Raw genomic sequence first — 22087 nt, 5'->3', positions numbered from 1 at the left:
CAGGAAGCAGGCGGCTGCCTCTACTGGTGAGTCATGCAGCTACAACAGAACGCCTTGGAGAGAGCTGCAGAGATCCTGCGGAAGAAGCCTTTAATGGACTTCTTACGGTGGCCCTGAAGTGCAAATCACACCCACTAACATGAGTGCAGCCCCTAAATGAAAACACTCCCCCCAAATACCAGTCAACTCCCCCCAAATAGGATGACTTGCTGACCTCCCCCCAATACAAGGACACGCTCCCCCAAATGGGAAACGACCTTACATTAACTCAAAAACGCATTACATTAACTCAAAACGGAAAGGGTTGGTACTACACTTCGTTGCTGAATGGATGCAGTAACTAACAAGAAATTGATCGACAGAAGTACAAAATGCAATAGCCTGACAGAGTTACGTGCACCAGGACATTTGTTTGGCTATTGAAGCATGTCATGACATGTCGCTCGCGATCACCCCCAGTGGAACTATGGTGGAGCTGCAACACAATTAGGTACAGTGGAGTGGACAGGCTCTCCTTAAACAGGCTCTGGTTGAGTGCTCATAAACACTCCGTAATTTATTTTCTATGTTGTAACTTTCCTTATTTAAATAGTAAATAAGACACATGCAATAGAGTATATTAATATTTTTGGATTTAAAACTTTGCAATTCCAATCCAAAGTCATTTTCTTGTTAATTTAGATGTAATGCTTATTGTGTAGTAATTAATCATATAGGCTATTATTATTTTGAAGAACCAAATTACTATGAGGAGTTGTATGCCAGAGATAACGTTTTTATCAGAGTGTTGTGCGTTTCTCCAGTAAAAATAAATCAGAGAAACATACACCTCTCACCAAATGATCAACATTACATATGCAAAGTGAACATTACGACAGACAAAAGAGTTCCTTCAAATGTAAAATCTGAGTTCTCTAACTTGGAACTGTTTCTTCCAGATCCCCTACTGGCCAATCATACTTGATCATGGGCGGAGACTTGACAGAGAAGACACCTTAAGGCTCCAGAGAGACTACAGAGACTCGACCAGAGAGACTACAGAGAGAGACTCAACCATAGAGAGACTCAACCAGAAACAGTAGTAACCAGACAGAGGATCAACCAGAGAGAAACAAGCTTCCAGAGACTAGATACAGGATCCAGAGAGACCAGACAGAGAACAAAGAGAGAGCTGAGTTATGGAGACACATCACTGTGATACCTGTGGGAAGAGCCTTTCCTCATCCAGAAGCCTCAAGATGCACATGAAGATCCACACTGGAGAGAAGCCCTACAGCTTTGACCTCTGTGGTAAAACCTTTAGCCGTGCTAGCAGTTTAACAATTCACCGCAGAATCCACACTGGAGAGAAGCCCTACAGCTGTGACCTCTGTGGTAAAACCTTTGGCCAGACTTCCACTTTGAGAAATCACCTCAGGATCCACACTGGAGAGAAGCCCTACAGCTGTGACCTCTGTGATAAAACCTTTAGCAGAGCTAACCATTTCACTGTTCACCGCATGATCCACACTGGAGAAAAGCCCTACAGCTGTGACCGCTGTGATGAAACCTTTAGCCGTGCTAGCAGTTTCACAGATCACTGCAGAATCCACACTGGAGAGAAGCCCTACAGCTGTGACCTCTGTGGTAAAACCTTTGGCCAGACTTCCACTTTGAGAAATCACCTCAGGATCCACACTGGAGAGAAGCCCTACAGCTGTGACCTCTGTGGTAAAACCTTTAGCCGTGCTAGCAGTTTAACAATTCACCGCAGAATCCACACTGGAGAGAAGCCCTACATCTGTGACCTCTGTGATAAAACCTTTAGCAGTGGTAGCAGTTTCACAATTCACCGCAGAATCCACACTGGAGAGAAGCCCTACAGCTGTGACCTCTGTGGTAAAACCTTTGGCCAGACTTCCACTTTGAGAAATCACCTCAGGATCCACACTGGAGAGAAGCCCTACAGCTGTGACCTCTGTGATATGGAGTTAGGCCTGAAAGGGTTAACTAAAGTTCGGGAGGAAGGTGGCACACCAAGACTCCTCCTTCTCCAATCAAACTAATACGAATCAGCCCAGTAAAGCACGGAAGAATGCGACCAAACTCCCTTTGGTCAATTAAGAGTTCTGTATAAAGTATCTTCCATTCCTCTGGTCCCTGTGCTAGCATGTTGTTGTCACCCTCCCACCCTTCCCTTCTCTGCTTCTCCCTGTCATCTATCCAGGCTTCCCAGGGGATCTGCTTGAGCTGCTGCTCGGCCGTGACCCATTAGGACTCTCCACCACACCCCGAGTCCATGCCCGGACACCAGGCCCGGCTCTGCTACCGGCCTCCTCCACCATCGGGCTTGGCTCTGCTACCAGCTCTGCTACCAGCTCTGCTTCAATAAAAGCTATCTATTCAATCTACGGTGTGATTACTGAACTCGTGAAAAAACCTTTAGCAGAGCTAACCATTTCACTGTTCACCGCATGATCCACACTGGAGAAAAGCCCTACAGCTGTGACCTCTGTGATAAAACCTTTAGCCGTGCTAGCAGTTTCACAGATCACTGCAGAATCCACACTGGAGAGAAGCCCTACAGCTGTGACCTCTGTGGTAAAACCTTTAGCCATGCTAACAGTTTCACAATTCACCGCAGAACCCACACTGGAGAGAAGCCCTACAGCTGTGACCTCTGTGATAAAACCTTTAGCAGTGGTAGCAGTTTCACAATTCACCGCAGAATCCACACTGGAGAGAAGCCCTACAGCTGTGATGTCTGTGGTAAAACCTTTAGCCAGGCTGGCCCTTTCAGAGCTCATAGCAGGATCCACAATGGAGAGAAGCCCTACAGCTGTGACCTCTGTGGTAAAACCTTTAGCCAGGCTGGCCCTTTCAGAGCTCATAGCAGGATCCACACTGGAGAGAAGCCCTACAGCTGTGACCTCTGTGGTAAAACCTTTAGTCAGGCTTCCACTTTGAGAACTCACCGCAGAATCCACACTGGAGAGAAGCCCTACAGCTGTGACCTCTGTGATAAAACCTTTAGCAGTGGTAGCAGTTTCACAATTCACCGCAGAATCCACACTGGAGAGAAGCCCTACAGCTGTGACCTCTGTGGTAAAACCTTTAGTCAGGCTTTCACTTTGAGAACTCACCGCAGAATCCACACTGGAGAGAAGCCCTACAGCTGTGACCTCTGTGATAAAACCTTTAGCAGTGGTAGCAGTTTAACAATTCACATCAGAATCCACACTGGAGAGAAGCCCTACAGCTGTGATGTCTGTGGTAAAACCTTTAGCCAGGCTGGCCCTTTCAGAGCTCACAGCAGGATCCACAATGGAGAGAAGCCGTACAGCTGTGACCTCTGTGGTAAAACCTTTAGCCAGGCTGGCCCTTTCAGAGCTCATAGCAGGATCCACACTGGAGAGAAGCCCTACAGCTGTGACCTCTGTGGTAAAACCTTTAGTCAGGCTTCCACTTTGAGAACTCACCTCAGAATCCACACTGGAGAGAAGCCCTACAGCTGTGACCTCTGTGGTAAAACCTTTAGCCATGCTGGCAATTTCACAGCTCACAGCAGGATCCACACTGGAGAGAAGCCCCACAGCTGTGACCTCTGTGGTAAAACCTTTAGCCGTGCTGGCAATTTAACAGTTCACAGCAGGATCCACACTGGAGAGAAGCCCTACAGCTGTGACCTCTGTGACTATTCAGGTAAAACAAGTAGCCATCTGAAGCGTCACCTGCATGTCCACAATAGAAAACCCCCAAAGCAGTGATGTCTGGGGCCAAGCTGTCCCAGCAGTCACCACCTGAGAGAACTTCTGTATGACCCACAGCTGGAAGAACTACCGGCCTACAACTAAAAAATCTAAAATCCTCTGCTGTTAGACTGCTCCTCAAGGTTTCTTCCATTTTGTTGATCAACTTTTATTGATGTAATACTTTTTAGCCTGTGTTAGGAACCTTGTCTAGGGAGAAACGCCGTAACACTAGACAAACACACAAGACAGAACACACATGCAAACAGGGCGAGGGACAGGGCTTCCAGAGACTAGATACAGGATCCAGAGAGACCAGACAGAGAACAAAGAGAGAGCTGAGTTATGGAGACACATCACTGTGATACCTGTGGGAAGAGCCTTTCCTCATCCAGAAGCCTCAAGATGCACATCCAGAGTGCAGAACAACCTGTGTTCTGCACCTTTTGTTCACCAACTGTCTTTGGAGGAGGGGAGCACTGAACTGCTCCTCGCAAGGTTTCTTCTATTTGTTCTCAAATTTTCCTTGTCTTTCTAAAGGGTTACGGTTGGTTAGGGGCAGTTCTATGGGCGTATGTCAAGCCCTCTGTGACATCGCTTGTAAAAATGGCTATACAAATAAACTTGATTTGAATTTGATGATAAGTCGTCCAATGCACACTGATCTTTATCCATTGTTGAAGAATACAACACACTTCTCTGTATTTACATTTGCAAGTAAAGGGTCAAGAGACTGGGGTGGTTCTGAAACAAAGGGGTTTATTGTCCTATTTACAAGATGATAGCCTGATAACAGCAGTTTACACCCTTCTCTCCTGCCTCCTGGATGGTTCTGAAATAAAAGGGTTGTAATAGAAAATTACTTTCTTTTACACAGTTAGGTCCATAAATATTTGGACATTGACACAATTTTCATCATTTTGGCTCTGTATACCACCACAATGGATTTGAAATCAAACAATCAAGATGTGCTTTAAGTGCAGACTTTCAGCTTTAATTTCAGGGTATTTACATCCAAATCAGGTGAACGGTGTAGGAATTACAACACATTTTATATGTGCCCCCCCCCCTTTTTAAGGGACCAAAAATAATTGGACAAACTAACATAATCATAAATCTAATTGACACTTTTAATACTTGGTTGCAAATCCTTTGCAGTCAATGACAGCCTGAAGTCTGGAACCCATAGACATCACCAGACGCTGGGTTTCGTCCCTGGTGATGCTCTGCCAGGCCTCTACTGCAACTGTCTTCAGTTCCTGCTTGTTCTTGGGGCATTTTCCCTTCAGTTTTGTCTTTAGCAAGTGAAATGCATGCTCAATTGGATTTAGGTCAAGTGATTGACTTGGCCATTGCAGAACATTCCACTTCTTTGCCTTAAAAAACTCTTTGGTTGCTTTCGCAGTATGCTTCGGGTCATTGTCCATCTGCACTGTGAAGCGCCGTCCTATGAGTTCTGAAGCATTTGGCTGAATCTGAGCAGATAATATTGCCCGAAACACTTCAGAATTCATCCTACTGCTTTTGTCAGCAGTCACATCATCGATAAATACAAGGGAACCAGTTCCATTGGCAGCCATACATGCCCACGCCATAACACTACCTCCACCATGCTTCACTGATGAGGTGGTATGCTTTGGATCATGAGCAGTTCCTTCCCTTCTCCATACTCTTCTCTTCCCATCATTCTGGTACAAGTTGATCTTGGTCTCATCTGTCCATAGGATGTTGTTCCAGAACTGTACAGGGTCTTTTAGATGTTTTTTGGCAAACTCTAATCTGGTCTTCCTGTTTTTGAGACTCACCAATGGTTTACATCTTGTGGTGAACCCTCTGTATTTACTCTGGTGAAGTCTTCTCTTAATTTTTGACTTGGACACAGATACGCCTACCTCCTGGAGAGTGTTCTAGATCTGGCCAACTGTTGTGAAGGGGTTTTTCTTCACCAGGGAAAGAATTCTTCTGTCATCCACCACAGTTGTTTTCCGTGGTCTTCCGGGTCTTTTGGTGTTGCTGAGCTCACCAGTGCGTTCTTTCTTTTTAAGAATGTACCAAACAGTTGATTTGGCCACACCTAATGTTTTTGCTATCTCTCTGATAGGTTTGTTTTGATTTTTCAGCCTAACGATGGCTTGCTTCACTGATGGTGACAGCTCTTTGGACTTCATATTGAGAGTTGACAGCAACAGATTCCAAACACAAATACCATACTTGAAATGAACTCTAGACCTTTTATCTGCTCCTTGTCAATGAAATAACGAACTCCCATGAGGGAATAACATACACCTGGCCATGGAACAGCTGAGCAGCCAATTGTCCAATTACTTTTGGTCCCTTAAAAAGGGGGGGGCCACATATAAAATGTATTTGAGGAGTACGATCACACCTGTGTGATTTGTTCTGGGTGGGCCCTGGGGAGTACGATCACACAGGTGTGATTTCGAACGCGTCCTTAGAATGTCCAGTTTGGCTTATTACGTAACAAGAAAGCCTTCAGCAGTAGCCTACGTGTATATTATAAACATAAGTCTCAATGTACTGTATATTTCGCAAAAGTATACCTTTATTATCCATATGTAAACGTTCAGACAATTTAGTTAGCTAATGTTAGCTAACAGCTAACCAAAAATAACTCACGCTTTACTCACGTCACCTAGTAAACCATAATATTATCTGTATTCCTTGACTTGGCTATCACTTTCAACATATTTTACTATTGTACAACCAACCATAGATCGAAAATAATAGATATACATTCACAAGTATGCATCTAAAACATCCGACATTCGTCTGTCTTTCGTCTCGTATTTACTTGCGGCCATCTTGGATTTCTTTGTGTTCCGGCAACAAAGATGAACTTTGATGATGTACCACTTTACCCCGTACACCTCATTATTTTCTCGTGAGAACAGTAGGTTATCTCGTTGACCCTTTGACACCCACAATGCATTGAGTACTGATCAAAACAAAAAACATGGCAGCCTATATTATCGGAAATAGCCAAGTTAGCTTGTCGACAGCTACAAACGATCCTATACCATATCCGATCACTGTGGATTCACTTATATGAATATTTCAAATTCGGAACAGTAATGACAGTAAAGTTATACCCCTAATTCGCAACAACCTATAAAAAACCCACACAAACACGTTTCTTAATTTTTACCACAGCATCCTTGAATTCGTTTCAGGTACATGTCCAGGAAAGGGTACAATCACGTCACTCTCACGTTACATATCAATGAATATCATTAGCACAAACATTGAGCCATAAAACATATCACAACTCAAACATGTACAGCATGTTTGAGTTGTGTGATGTACTGGCTATATTTAGGACCTTTACACAGGAACCACAAGACAACGCAAGACAACCTGGCATAACATATAAGTACACAGAACATAGATTACATATATGATAAGCTAAAATATAGGGAACCTCCTAAATATACAGATAATATACAATATGTGAATGTAAACATAATATACTAATACCATATGTGAACATTAGTTATTGAGGTAGCATCCATATGCAAAAATATTGATGATGTACAGGTGCATGTGGGGTGCATGGGTTTGTCCACAATGCGTGTGGCTTTGCGGATGCACCGTTAGGTATGTTTGTGAGGGAGGGAAGAGAGACCCCAACTATCTTCTTGGCTGTCCTGACTATCCTCTGCAGAATTGCGGTTCGAAGCGGTGCAGTTTCCAAACCAGGCCGTGATGCAGCTCCTCGGGATGCTCTCTATAGTCCCTCTATGCAATGTGGTGAGGATGTGGGATGGGAGATGGGCTTTCAGCCACTGCTGGTACACCAAGGAATTAGGTGTTCAACGGTTTAGTTGATGTTCAGCAGGGATGGGTTGCTTTGTGCCTTGTACCTTACTTGCTCTGCACACCTGAGAGATGGCAATGTAGTACTATACATGGACAATTTGTACAGCAGTGCAACCCTCTTTCAACATTTTCTGTCTCTTGGAACGGGGCCTGTGTGGGCCAACATTCACATTCACCTGTAAAATTAGAAAGGGAGATGTTCAATATATAGAAAACGGTCAACAGCAGGCAGTCAAGTGGTATGACAAGAGGTGTGTTCATAACCCTATGAAACATTACAGTCATACATTACTGTCTTGTCATTTCAATAAGTTGTGAATAAGCATAAAGTCTTCCATCAAGTAGCTCTAGCCTAGATTTTCCAAACAAATTACACTTGCCTCATTTTTGCAATACTTGAACTGTGGCCTGACAATAAATGAGGAATAATAAATGTTCCATCAACACGGAAATGAATGGCAGTAGATGGTAGCAAGAGATCACAAAACCTAGCCATCAATTTAGAATGGATGTCTGCATTATTGTGTTTGCTCTAATTAGACTAAACATAGCAAGTTACGAGCTAGCTAGCAAAAACATCAGATCGTGGAAAACAACAAGTCATGCTTTCATCTCAATATCATGCCACAGGTATGTGTATGTAATTTGTGGTTATAAATAATCTACTCACCAGAAAGGTTTTCCCAGAAAAGTAGAAGCCAACCAAGGTTTGAAGGTATCCAAGCTGCATGAGCTTGCTAGATCGCCTTTCGTCAAGGGGTCTGGGAGTCATTCTCCAGTCTTGCCTATGGCTCACATGGTTGACAATCAGCAGTTGTTGCTAATTTACTAGGCTATGTTACGTTGTTTGTGTGGTCGGATTATAATGAGTACAAAATAATGCAGGTGCATCCAGTCAGACTAATGTGCTATGATTGTAATGCATCGTTTAATTTTTGTTTTGCTGGTTTCCAGTAACTTATTTTGAGAACACGGTCTGGTTGCCAACTCCGTAGGTTTACGAGATGGAAGAGAGAACACAACGATATATAGCAATCAAGTTAGACTGACTGGGTGTATCTGAATTATGTTGTATTCGTTATAATCCGACCACACAAACAACGTAACATAGCCTAGGAAATTAGCAACAGCTAACTTGTTGATTGACACTTTACTACACTACGAGCTAGCTAGTTTGGCAAAAACATCACCTTGTGAAATACAACAGTTGCTTTCATCTCAGTATCGTGCAAAATATATGGGTGGTATAATTAGAATTATACAAGTACTTCTGGCATCAGAATCATAGCCAAAACTTTGAAGGTCTCGCCAATCCCCTGAAGCGGAAGAAATACGTAACGAGAAGGTCGGATAAACAAAATAACCAATGTAGTCGTCACTAATACGGGGTGCAAACTAGCTCACTTTCAAATGCGAATCGAGAAATGGTGAAATTGTATAGAAATTCGATTTTAATGCGTCATAATCAATTTCTGGAACGTTGAGACTCACGCGCAAAAAGAACTCACTCTGGGGGGACAGTCGAGAAATTTAGAACGTACTCCTCAAAGGGTTAACAGCATTCTCACAATAATATATATGTGAGAGAACAAAGGTTGTGCTCTCGCCGAAGGCTTGAGCACACCCAACTAGAGAGGGTACAATTTCTGGGGAAATTGTAGGGTGTGCTTGCTTGCTTGCGTCAGTTGCACAGGGGTCCGTTTTTTAATGACGTTTTTACAACTGATATTTGGTATATTTTATATAAAAATGCATAGGGCCTACTTATAATTTATAGGCTAAAGATTACATAGATTTAAAAGCATCTTTTTTTGATGCTCAGAACTGCTCTTTTTCAGAGCTCCTATCAAATTGGGAGCCTATCAATTCGACGTGTGAGCGTATTCTTTTGTTTTCTGATTGATTATTTACAACTCAAAATACGAGTGAAGTGTAGAATGAAATATGATGTCTTCTCATTTCCCCTGCAAGAGGCAGCCTCATAGCTGAATCAACGAATACATTTGGCAGACCGGTGTAAAAATTGACCTAATCTCTATGACTTAAACGGCCTTTTAATTTTTCCCTTCTCGTGATATTGCAGGCATGTAGCCTACTCATATTGCATTCATTCATGAATAAAGAACCCCCTTTGAAGATTATTCTACGACGTTACCAGCAGTAGAAGATGGAATCGCGATTCAAACAGTACCATCTGCTAACTGAAAATATGCCCCCAAAAACGTAAATAAGCTTGACATTTATTTAGTGGAAAATCGCTCATTCATAAAAAAACTCACTGGTAGCGATCATTGTCAGTAACAGCGCAAAATGCAATGTAGCCCTGTGTGGAGAAGCTGCCCCGGTAAATTCTACTACAGTACAGTACTAGACTACTGCTGTGTTCGTCTTGGTAGCGATTGCGTTGGTTGAATTCGATTTAACGTTCCGTTGTACGGTTTAGGCTGAAATTAATTATTAATTTTTATTAATTATTTTCTTGAACAGATTGACAAAGTTTAGGCTGTGGCAATGAAGTTCAGGTTAGTAGGCAGATAGTTTCACCTATTGAAAGACTTGTTTTAAGTAAGGGGAGTGCCGAACATGTTCTGTCGCCGTTTGACTTCCTAAACAGCTGTGTAGATGTTTTGTAGTGTGTCTCGCGTAGGCTACAGCATTGCAGTGAGCAACACTGGTTTGAAACCACAGGAAATGATAATGTCACCAACAAATCGTTTACTTGTAATGTAATGTCATAATAAATCCTACAACGAAAATGTATTTGTGAGGAATGTTTATTTTAACGATTGAAAACAGATGCATCATAGACCACTGTAGTATGTGTTGCCCGGGCAACAGAGGCTAATGTCATGATGCTAATGCTTCAGTGAAATAGTAGACTACCGTTTCCGAAAGTAGATGTGGGCCTACTTCCTTAATAATATCAGCTAATATTGTACACTACATTTCACAATTGTGTTTCACATCACAAAGTAAAATGAGTAAATAGTTATCACCCTGGCCTCTTTACCTGTGGCGTTTCTGCAGCTGCCTTGCAGTAAAGCTATAGTTAGCCTAGCTATCCCCCAAGTTAACAGATGCGAAACGACTGTTCTGCTACAGGTAGTCACGCGTGTTTTCGTGACGTAGTGACGTTAGTAACGTCAGTGACTGTGGCTAGCAAATTAGCCACCGTTAGCTTCACTTTTCGCCACAAAAACTTAACTTGAGCCTAAACCATGCAACGGAACGTAAATCCCAATAGAAGCAACTCAATCGCTACCAAGACGAAACTTTTGACACCTAGATTGTCTATGTAGGCCAAATATTGACTGAGTTTTAGGGGGGCGAAAATAAACAATAATAAATATATATGTGAGAGAACAAAGGTTGTGCCCTTGCCGAAGGCAAAGCACACCCAATAATAATAAAACTAAAGAATACAATAGGTTCCCTCCTACCGGAGGAACCCTAACAAGCACACAGAACTGAGTGATGAACTGCTGGCGGCGGTGGATGGTCCAGGTGCGACCGGAGGATGAACGGCCGGAGGGGCGATGCTCAGTACGGCTCCACGCTGCAAGAGAAGCCGTGTGTTGGTGAACCCCGTCTGTCTCTGGTTCATGTTAAAACTGTCCGCCGTGAAATGGTCAGTGCAGAGTTGGAGTTGGAGTTTGTTGGAGTTTATCCGAAGCTTTCCATGAGCGTGGCTCTTCAAAAAAATGTATCCACCTATTTTTCCTTTCATTATCAATAGGGAACTTAAATGGCGTTGCAGCGCAGCTGCAGTTCTTGCATCCATGGAAGATGCAGTTGCGGGTGGTGGGAGACATCCTGAAGCTAGCTAGCTAGCTGATGTAGGCTACAATAACAGTACAGCAGGAGGAGCCATTGAGTGATCTGACGTAGATAGGGCGAAATGACGTAGATAGGGCATTTTTGGGCTCCGCGCATTAAAACCTGATCTGAAAACGGAAGAGAAACTGTTCTTCGGTTTAACTCCACATTTCAGTGTGACAAAGTTTTAGCGCTTTGCACATGCTTTCAGGAACTAATTTCACACGTATATAATGTAGGCTAGTACTTAGAAGCAAAACATGGAATTTACTTTACAGGATCTTTAAACCAGCAGAATGAGATGAATGTAAATATTAATATATATATATATATATATATATAAAGACATAGGCCTATAGGAGAGATCAGTCAATAAGCCAGGGAATTCATTATTCTTACAGTCTCTTTAAGATGTATGTAGCATCAGCCTAATTAATTTGATATCACAAACTACCATATAGCCATACATTTAAAGTAGGCTATGTAGGTTTGTATCTTTCTGAAATCATTGTTCATCATTGTGTAATGTTTATTTATCTTTTTAAGTCGATTTTCTATAAATGTGGAAAAGCTGTTCAAGCTCTACTGGGTGTGCAACGTGGCTTATCCACCAAAGCTCAGCAGTGTGTTCACCTTCTTTGAGTACATCTATTATGTGACCAACCTAACCAAGGGGGGGGGACAGGACACGGGACTCCTTCCATGAGTCCGTCACTGGGTCTATGTCTGATACAGAGGGTTTGTATGTCTACAGTGGTTGTATTTCCATCATAATTCCATTAGATGTCAGTGTTGGCCTGCTTTCTGCCTTGGGACGGTCAATTGAAATTGATTAAGAGCAAGCAGTGCGCCTTATTTTTCCCTGGCAGCGCACCTCAGCATGATGTATGGGTGAACAGTGTGATGGAGGGGACCCCTCACTGAATAGCTCCTCCCAAGGTTTCTTCCATTTTGTCTCCTCTTGTGAGTTTTTCTGGGTTCTTCCTTGTCTTCCTTGAGGGTTTAGGTTGGTTGAGAGGCAATTATATGGGTGTATGTGAAGCCCTCTGTGACATTGCTTGTAAAAAGGGCTATACACATTTTCTTTCATTTGATTTGTGATGATTCTCTCCTCGTTACAGAAGCCAGTGGCCGACTAAGGCTATCTGAGAAGCAGGGGCAAAACATTTTTAAAGGACACCATCTGCATATGGTGGGGACAGTGGTGTTGCTAGATATAAAGCTCTACTGGGGCACAGGCCCCTCGTTAGAGTTACTCATCACTTTTTTGTGTGTTTTTCAAGTATTGTATTGTATTGCACACAAGAAGTGTGCAATACAATACACTATACCCTTGTATATAGTGTATACCCTTAACTCATATGTACAGTTCAGTGACATAAGTTTGATATCATCTTGGTAAATACGAGCGTGCACAAGCCAGTTTTTTCCGCAAGAATTTGTGCCCCCCAAAAAGCTTTATGGTATTGAATACGTTGGACTCATTATGTTTGGGTCCAAATAAAATGCATGTTTTCTCCACTGGTAGGTCACCCAGAGGGCACTGCATCAAGTTTTCTCCACTGGTAGGTCACCCAGAGAGCACTGCATCACGTTTCTTCCACAGGTAGGGCACCCTAGAAGATCTTTATCATGTTTTCTTGCACAGTGGGCCACTGTACAGGACCGATTATCGTGTTTAATCTACCATAGGGCCATCCAAGACGGCACTTGGGGGGCGAAAAAACAACAAAAAGAACATGCAGGCTTACAAAAGATTTTGCCTATATTTGTCTAAATACGGTATGCTACTACCTATACAGATTTAAATGAACAGCAAGCATGATAGCCATTAGGTCTACTTTATTTAATCGCCTACTTTTTGTTTTGTCGGTAAAGAGTTAACCACGACCTCTGGATCAGCTGTCGAGTCGACCCCTCCTACCAGCGCAGGAGATAAATAAACAAACCGCCACGTTTACCCCTTCATCGTTCTAGTTTCACCTCAGTCATCCTCTGCTGCTCAAAAATGGCACTAGTGGACACGGAGCAGGGAATATCAAACGGCGCCGAGAGTGGGTCCCCATTTTCTGAGATTATTGAGCTCAATGTTGGCGGACAGGTGTATGTCACAAGGCACTCAACTTTAGTCGCCGTCCCAGACTCGCTTCTCTGGACAATGTTCAGCAAAAAGACCCCTAAAGAGCTCGCCAGGGACAGCAAAGGGCGCTATTTTTTGGACAGGGATGGGTTCTTGTTCCGTTACATTCTAGATTACCTACGGGATCTCAATCTGGTTTTGCCAGATTATTTCCCCGAGAAAAGCCGACTTCAAAGAGAAGCTGAGTTTTTCCAGTTGAAGGATCTTTCTAAACGCTTAAGCCCCAAAATGAGTAAGGAGGACTCCCTCAGCGAGGAGATTTGTCAAAGTGACACGGAGGAGGGAACTCTTCAGTGCAGCGTTGGCTCATCCAGTGTTGGCATGGAGACTTTGAGGATGATGTCCGCAGTGAGTAGCAGTGCCCGCTCTCCATCTCTGGAGTCCCGAAAGTCTGGCTACATCACTATTGGATACCGAGGGTCGTACACTATCGGGAGAGATATCCAAACCGACGCCAAATTTAGGAGAGTTGCGCGCATCACCGTGTGTGGAAAGACATCCTTAGCCAAAGAAGTGTTCGGTGACACACTCAATGAGAGCAGGGACCCAGACCGACCACCAGAGAGATACACCTCACGGTACTATCTGAAGTTTAATTTTCTTGAGCAAGCTTTCGACAGGCTGACCGAGGTAGGCTTCCACATGGTGGCTTGTAGCTCCACCGGCACCTGTGCCTACACCAGCAATGACCCAAATGAGGATAAAATCTGGACCAGTTACACTGAATACGTGTTCTGTCGGGATTGACTGTGCAATCTGCGCTCAGCAACATACGAGGAAAACGGGAAACCGATGTTTACCATTGTCCTTGTACCTGAGTCGATATAACTAACCTAAACATTTTGGCCTTCTGCACATAGAGAGGAGAGTTTGTCTTTATTGACTCCCTTTGCATTCTGGTTTGTCTATATTGAAAATAAACATTTGTACATGAAATTACCACAAATATTGTAGTTCTTAGAGGCCTAATAGCCTACTAAGACGATGCAGTGTTACAGCCGACAAAAAATATCCCTGGGCAATAGGCTATTATTGCTCCTATTTGATCGATCCTGGTAACGCAATACTAAACTATGTGCGTCACTATGAATAGTTGGGTAGGCTAACTAGTTTTGGGTGTCCAGAATGCCACTTGCATAGTTCTCTAAATACATGCCCCCCTTATGTTGATTATGCAACAGATCATCATGAATGTTGAAGAAGAAAATTACAGGTAAATGTGTATCTTTACTTACGAATTTAAACATGTGTATTTGAAATGATATAAATATATTCAAAAAATGAATTTAGACCTATAACTTTCTCTGGAGGACTGACATAGTAACAGTTTGTGTTGAAAATTATTTGCATGGGTGAGAATACATTGAGTGAGAAAAAAAGCAATTTTAGTATTTCTCTCATCACTGCCTTTACTTGCATGACAATGTTGCAGCCATACTCCTTTGTGCAATGTGAAGTAAATACTAAGACAGCAGTTTATCAATATCATGCAATGTGTTTACAGAATATTGCTTGATTTATTTGAAAAGTATTAACATTCTTTGTCTAGAATGTCTTTTACAGTATTTGAAATTAGTCTGGTTGTAAGACTGTGCATTTGATTGGTTATGTTGTGTTTTTAAGCAGGTATTTAAAATAAAGTCTTCTATCTTCAAAAAAATTGTTTACAGACCAATTAGAACTCCAATGTCTAGTTGTTTGCTCCATTTAACTATAATTCTGAACTATAAAGTTTCATTTCTGCTCTGTGAGATGAGCTGACCCACATGTGTTTTTTCTGTGGAGGTCTGGAATCTTCCAGTCTCCCATGACCTTACCAAGCCTAGGAATTTCCAACCCGGTCCTCATTATTAGCCGTGACTTTCCATTTCCTTGGAAGAAAAATATATACTTTCAGATGTGAACGTCACATCTGAAATTCAAGGAAATGCATACTTGTTTTTACTCAAAAAATATGGTTGGTCATTTATTTGACTTTAAACACATCCTGATGGTCTTTAGCTCATGTTTACTAAAACATGACATGTACAATTTAAATGAATTACTGAGTCAAAAGGTTACAGATTGAAATTGGCTGGCTTTGTGTTTCAGGATTCCTATAAAAAATTTTCATTTGGTGAATTTGCAAAAACAACCATTCTCAGAAATGTTGCCGGCCTCATTTAAAAAACCAAAGTAGGGCAAAATGTACATCCTCTCTCTGATGTGGGTAAAGTAATGGAGGCTAAAATTCTCCTCTCACTGCCCATGACTCACTAACCAGTCTGTTATTAGTTTGATAAACCACAAATTCAGCCTGCTGTGCCATACATCCCATCTGAATCCTGTTAAGGTGTTAATTTCACAACACTATCAGGTTCTTCCCTCTCTCTTTGTCACACAAATTTGGTCTGTGTGATGTCTAGATGTAAATAGCGCAGCTGTGCTCAGATTATGATGTAATTATCATTTCAAGTGTAAATAATCAAAGGGATCAGCAGCTGCAAAGAATTGAGAGGGGAGGAAAGGAGGGGAGAGGAGAAAAGGGGAAGTAGAGGAGGGGAGAGGAGAGGCATGCGGGGGGGATGAGAAAATAAGAGACAAGAGGAGAGGAGATGGCAGCAGATGAGGAGGAAAATCGTTTTTTACTCTCCTTGGCCTGAGAACATGGAGTGAATAGAGAGAGAACCAAAAAGAGTACCAAACTAAAAAGAGGAGACATCAATTGATCCCTCATGTTGTTATCAATAATTCAGAGAAAAGTTGTGCTTCGTTCAACCAGTTAACTCATTCAATACTAGCTCCAGGTGCTTTAATTTTCCATTGGTTCACACTGTCACTTGAGATATTATATTATTACAAGTTATCAATAACTTTGAATATAGTGGGTTGATCTATGGGTATCAAAAGCTTCTATTAAGGGTTTAGACTAGAGGGTTATGAAAAGCAACAAAGATGGAAGAGAATTCTGCCAGTCAATAAATCCTGGAGCCCTTCAACTCTTACAGTAATAACCTTCAGTCTCTCTTTCTCTCCACCTATGGTCCCCTTTCAACATATTCAGTTAAGCTTCCTGTCATGACTCTGCTTACCAGCTACAAAGGGAGACTGTTTTGCCCCTATCCAACATTATTTGCAGTTTCCTGACTTGTTCTACATCAAAGTATTACAATGGCTTGTTTTCATTAGCACATCAGAACAATGACTTCAAGATAAAAAGCCTTAATAAAAAAAAAAAAAATCAATTCAGATTCAAAAATATCTTTTAATGTGACTTTCAATTTTCTTGGAAGAAAAATGTGCTATGATGTGAATGTCACTTCTGAAATTCCTCCGGGAAACTGAATGCATCCTAATTCCAACTCTATACTGTTCAAATAACGAAATTCACTAATATAATGCAGTCCTATATATTGTAAACAGATATTATTTCCAAATCTCTTCACAACTGTGGACCAAATCTAATATGACATGAGAAGAAAATTCCCTTTTCTCTACTTCAGATACAAAGGATAGAAAGAGAAAAGAGAAAACGACCAAGAGTGACAGAGTAACAGATGTAGAGAGATAAATAAGGAAATTGACCAATTTTGGAATAAGACAAAGAGATTGACCAACATACACAGTACACTTTATTCACAAAGCTTTACAGTATGTCGCCTGTACTGTGTTCTGTTCTTTTCGAATACTTATTCTTATTTTCTGATCATTCCATTCGCAGGGGATGATCTAATTCTGTGAGGCATCCCCATCAGTAGCAATCAAGCAGCCAGCAGAGGTTTAGGCCTTGGAGCAGCTGAGATGTTGCTGTCACTCTCCACTCACCCCTATTGCATTCCTGCTGACTTTCTAATGAAGCAGGGACCAGAGAGCGCTTCAGAAAATTACAGGAGGTGTGTGTGTGTGTGTGTGGGTTTGCATGTACGTTTGGTGGGTGAACTGTACAGTGACTGTTTATTGCTGTCCCTAGGAAGACCTTTCATTTGAGCATGCTCTCTACATTCCCAGGGTCACTGCGATGTGACCAGACTTTTCAGCAAGGCCACCTCTGCCTTAAGCCATCCACCGCCTGTAATTCTCATGGAGCTGTTTCTGGAGAGAGGACAACAGGCCTCTCTAAGAAATGGAACCACAACACAGCACAAGAAAAACAACAACCATGGTGTCGTTTTCAGGTCCTTCGATTCCCGCAGTTGCCTCCAGCGTGGAAAAGCAACGCCTGTTGATTCTGTTTTTAGACCGCTGTTGATCCAGACGTTTTTTTAGTTGTTGATGTTTCTAATACAGTTTTTCTTTTTGTCTTTTACATTTAAGCCTGACTTGCACAGAGTAAAGGTTCTTCTGTGGGGGGTTTTGGTTCAGAGAATCTGATTGCTACATTAGTCCTCTTGCATTGTTATAATTTCATAATTTCATCACCCATCATAAACAGCTGTTTCCTTATTTTAGGGTCTCGCTGGTTTATCACAAGGTCCACAATGTTCCAAATTGCACATCAAAAATGGCTTTACTTTATGTCTTTGTACATGTCCATAGGCAGTGGAGAAATAGGTGGTGGAGTAATGGATGAGTAGTTGTCTTTCATATTCTGTACTCTAGACCTGCACCCCTTTTTAGTGTCACAGGCAAAGAAGTAGCACAGCATTATCTGTTGCAAAGGTGACAGGAGAGCAATGGATTCATACTACTTTCAGACTACTGACTATCTCAAATCCATAGAATAAATGAAGGTGGACAAAAAAGACTGAGTATGTCTGAAAACATAAGAACATAGCACACAATACCTTGCCTCTGCTCTAAGAAAACCCTCCATCTAGACCTCATCTCACCTCTTGCCTTTGCCTGGTGTGGGACAAATGTGCAAAGTCAATGTGCAACATTTGATAACAAAAATAGCTACTTTAAATTCTTAGTGGAACCAGGAATCAAATCACAACCTTTCAGTTTATTTGACAATTTTCCTTCCTGTTGAGCTATTGCCACACTTGTGTCTGTGGAAGTTATGTTTCTGGTCCCAATTTATTTTCAAACTGTTTTAATATTGTTCACACAGCTCTAAATCTGTCTTCTTTTTTACATATCAAGGTGAAACTTTCCTAATTGGTACAGTGTCATGTCATCTTCAAGCCCGGTAATGTTTTAAAACCAATTGGCCAAAATTAAATTTCATTTATGAAGATCATGAGGAAATTTACATAAATGCATACCATTCAGCCATTTTGTATTTCATTCCTTACTTCTTAACATCTTAAGGTAAAGACATGTATCCTACACATGTTGGACCATGATTGATTCCAGTCAATTGCATCTATGATCAATGAGGAGAAGATTTTTGTAGGGTTTCCCAAACATCAGTAATTTCATTGTACAGGAAAATGCATTAGACTGATGTTATGTGTCCAATAGTTTTTTTTGTTCACCATCAGAAAAGAGGCATGTATGTAAATGTTCAGGCATTTTGGAATTATGGAGCAAGGAGGAAATCATGTAGATCTGGGCAGGGCCTGTAGCGCCACCAAGGGGCTAAATTGGCCTAAGGGCTCTGGAAGTTTATAAATGGTCTCTAGTTTCAGCGTGCCAAATTTGCAAAAAAGTTACGCATGGGCGAAGAAGTTAAGGTTTTGGGAAGAAAATAATAATAAGAAAGCCAACAAAAACAATAGGCTTCTTCCTACCTGAGGAATCCTAAAAATAGTAAACAACCAATTCATAAAAGAATGAAAGAAATCAATACTAAACATACCTTCAATGTAATAGCCAATTAGGAAGGCAGTAGTACGCATGCAACATTTTCATGAAATCTCTGAAGTCTATATGTCGAGCGGACGGGATTGAATTCTCAAAGAATTTACAGTTGCCCATTTCAAAATACAGATCTGATCAAACTGGGGGATTCTTTGCTAGAAATATCCACAACAAAGAGGAAGTCTGAAAAAAGTATAATACAAATGGGTTCATCACCTTTTTACACATAGCTGCGATGGTAAACAAAATGTGATGCCTTTGGAGGACAAAGGAACATGCATTCACATTTCGTCTGTTACATCAGTAAAACCTGTAAACTGTAGATAAAACAATACAGAACATATTATCAAAACGAGACTAATAAAATAAGAAACCTAAAATGAAACCAAACATGTTGGTTGGATAGAACTGACAGAAGACAGTCACTGTCGTGAGAGCTCCATGAGATATCACAGAGGACGGCTGTCTGCAACATCACAGGGAGCCAGAGAATAAACACTTTGGAACCTTCAATCCCACACACAGACATTTTATCAAGCGCTACACACATTCTACTGTCATGTAAATGTACATGACATTAGCTTCAAAACAGCTCCCAAGTGACTTCTTGGTAACATTTTGAGCCTGAGGTAATATCTGTTCCACATCTGTCTGGCTATTTCCTCCCTGATGGACGCTGATCTCTGGGCCTTGTTTACAGGTTAGAGCTTGACTAGATAACTAGGACAAAGACGCACATGCTTGGCCACACACAGCTGTCAGGGCCAATGAGATGTTAACATGTAGGCAGCATAGTGTATTTTAATACAGGGAGGTTTTGAGGGAGGTTTAGGGTTGGTCAGTTCATGAAGGTTAGAAGAGAATTTCTCACTTTAAAAAGGGGTTGATAGTAAATCACAAGAAGAGAGAGAGCAGGGTATGCAATGAATATACTTACTCTGCACTTTGTTAAACTGTTTTTGATTGACAACTAATCATATCCAGTCAAGTTTTTGGAAATAACAAAATGTTGCTTTTTTGTTGGAGTGTTGTTGGCTTTGGTCAATGCAGAAGCAAGACACCACAGTCTAACAGAATTGCATTTCAAAAATAGAAATGCAATTCTGTTAAACTGTGGTGTCTACCTTCAGCTTGGATTGCATATTTTGGACAAACAACAGAAGAATCATCATATTGATGTGAGGTTAAACAAGAAAGAGAAATTGCATATGTTGCTGGATATCTGGCCTTGAAGTGGCCCCATTTGCTTCACAAAGCCTGCCTGTCTACTAATGACATCCCTCCACATCCCTCTCCCACACTTGGCTGCAGGCTGAGAAATATTGGCATGCCTGAAATGTTCTTGCCTGTAGAGGGATTCTTTCAAAGGCATCACTGTACATTCAGTAATTGTCAGTAATTTACCAGTTAACAATATTTATTCTAGAGGACTTTCTGAGAAACATCATTTTGTACTATCAGACACATACATGTACATTTCCACTCAAACTCTACCTAGCTACCTAAAACCATTTTAAGAGCTTTAGCTGTACTTTGTGATGATGCAGAGGACGTTAGGCCGACGCAGGCGGAAAGGTAAGCCCCTAAGGGCATTTATTAAGTTAAAGGTTTTTGGTCCAGGGTCGCTCCTGAGTCTTCAGGTGGAACCTGCTTGACTGGACAGTCCTGGCAGCCTCAGACAGGGGAGGCTGGGCTTTTGGATGGGCTCACCAATCCTCCACCTTGCTGCCTATGAGGATGTTTAACGACGGGCGTAGACTAACTCTCCTACCACATCTTTCTGGGTACTGCTTCCCCTGTCTTTTTATGTTGCTCTGATGAGCAACCACTTTCAGGGTCCATCATAAGGGGCAGCCAGCTGTGAGCCCTTGAGCGGAATGCTGATGTCCTGCGTGTTGAACAACGGTCACTGTCCTGGGTGCTGAACACCACTGGACTGTGAGATCAGTGCCGGCCTCATACGACCCCAACTTGCAGGCAGAACCCTATCATCAAACCAAGGATCTAAGATGATCCTTCCTGTAAACCCCAAAGGTCCGAAAAACAGTTGCTGAGAGGGAAAGGAATAACTGGTGAACCTTTGTGGAATTTTTGTGTCAAAAGCAACATAGAAAACGTTTTTAGTTGAACGCCATTGTAAAAAAGGGCAGTCCAAAGGCTACTTCAAGGACAATTGGTTTTGCTGTTCCATGAGCAGAGGATTGTTTAAAAGCAGGTCTGTGAAAGATTTGTACAAGGAGAACCAGTAACGTTAAATACAAGATGAGAAATGTATTATCTAAATAGTAAAATAAACAATTCTTAATAAAAATTAAGCATAAAATTAAATTAAAAAAACATAACTTCAATGCAATGACATGAGTGCACATGACTCTGAAGTGAACAGAGTCTGCTAAATAAATAGGCTTAGCACATGGTAAAATCTCTTAAGTCTACTTGCATAGGGCATGAGTAAAGTCTTAACAAAGTTACAGTAGCCCTGTCTTAAATACATATCTTACCAAATTGAGGAACACTGAGATAAATACCCACAACTAAGAGGCAATCAGAAGAAAAATATAATTCAAATCTGTTCATTTTCTAACAAGTGATAAAAGACTTAATGTGACACCTTTAGAGGAAATATTAAAAAAGAAGGAATAATATTCATATGCTTTCAGATGGTCTGCTACATGCCAATCTCAGAAAAACCTGTAAAACCTAGATCAAACAATGTGTGACAAATAAAACTAGAGAGGGTACAATTTCTGGGGAAATTGTAGGGTGTGCTTGCTTGCGTCGGTTGCACAGGGGGGGGTGGGGGGGTGGGTCAGTTTTTTTATGAAATGTTTACAACTGATAT

At 41.6% G+C, this 22087-nt stretch overlaps 2 protein-coding genes across 3 annotated transcripts; both read left to right on the top strand.

The window, feature by feature from the left end:
• Positions 1 to 869: 869 nt before the first annotated feature.
• Positions 870 to 4005, top strand: LOC134017693 (zinc finger protein 271-like). Of its 2 annotated transcripts, none has more exons than XM_062457644.1 (2): positions 870 to 1907; positions 2442 to 4005. In XM_062457644.1, exons 1-2 carry the CDS (start codon positions 1179 to 1181, stop codon positions 3744 to 3746), a joined length of 2034 nt encoding a protein of 677 aa, XP_062313628.1. In that variant the 5' UTR covers positions 870 to 1178; the 3' UTR covers positions 3747 to 4005. The 2 variants fall into 2 exon arrangements, with proteins under 2 accessions (XP_062313628.1, XP_062313626.1); XM_062457642.1 differs by lacking the exon at positions 870 to 1907 and having other exon boundaries at positions 2446 to 2765; positions 2850 to 4005.
• Positions 4006 to 13336: 9331 nt separating this feature from the next.
• On the top strand, positions 13337 to 15164 carry kctd12.1 (potassium channel tetramerisation domain containing 12.1). The gene has a single exon (XM_062457662.1). The coding sequence runs from the start codon at positions 13390 to 13392 to the stop codon at positions 14266 to 14268; it is 879 nt and encodes a 292-aa protein (XP_062313646.1). The 5' UTR covers positions 13337 to 13389; the 3' UTR covers positions 14269 to 15164.
• Positions 15165 to 22087: the final 6923 nt, after the last annotated feature.

The sequence above is a fragment of the Osmerus eperlanus genome, chromosome 3 (assembly GCF_963692335.1).
Source record: "Osmerus eperlanus chromosome 3, fOsmEpe2.1, whole genome shotgun sequence".
NCBI lineage: Eukaryota > Metazoa > Chordata > Actinopteri > Osmeriformes > Osmeridae > Osmerus > Osmerus eperlanus.
The sequence above is the reverse complement of the archived record's forward strand: the minus strand, read 5'-3'. Positions and strand labels throughout refer to the sequence as shown.

Coding starts and splice junctions, on each gene's coding strand:
- LOC134017693 (XM_062457644.1), top strand. CDS start 1,179: ATGGAGACACATCACTGTGATACCTGTGGGAAGAGCCTTTCCTCATCC. Junction 1,908..2,441: donor TTGGCCAGACTTCCACTTTG/AGAAATCACCTC, acceptor GCTAACCATTTC/ACTGTTCACCGCATGATCCA.
- kctd12.1 (XM_062457662.1), top strand. CDS start 13,390: ATGGCACTAGTGGACACGGAGCAGGGAATATCAAACGGCGCCGAGAGT.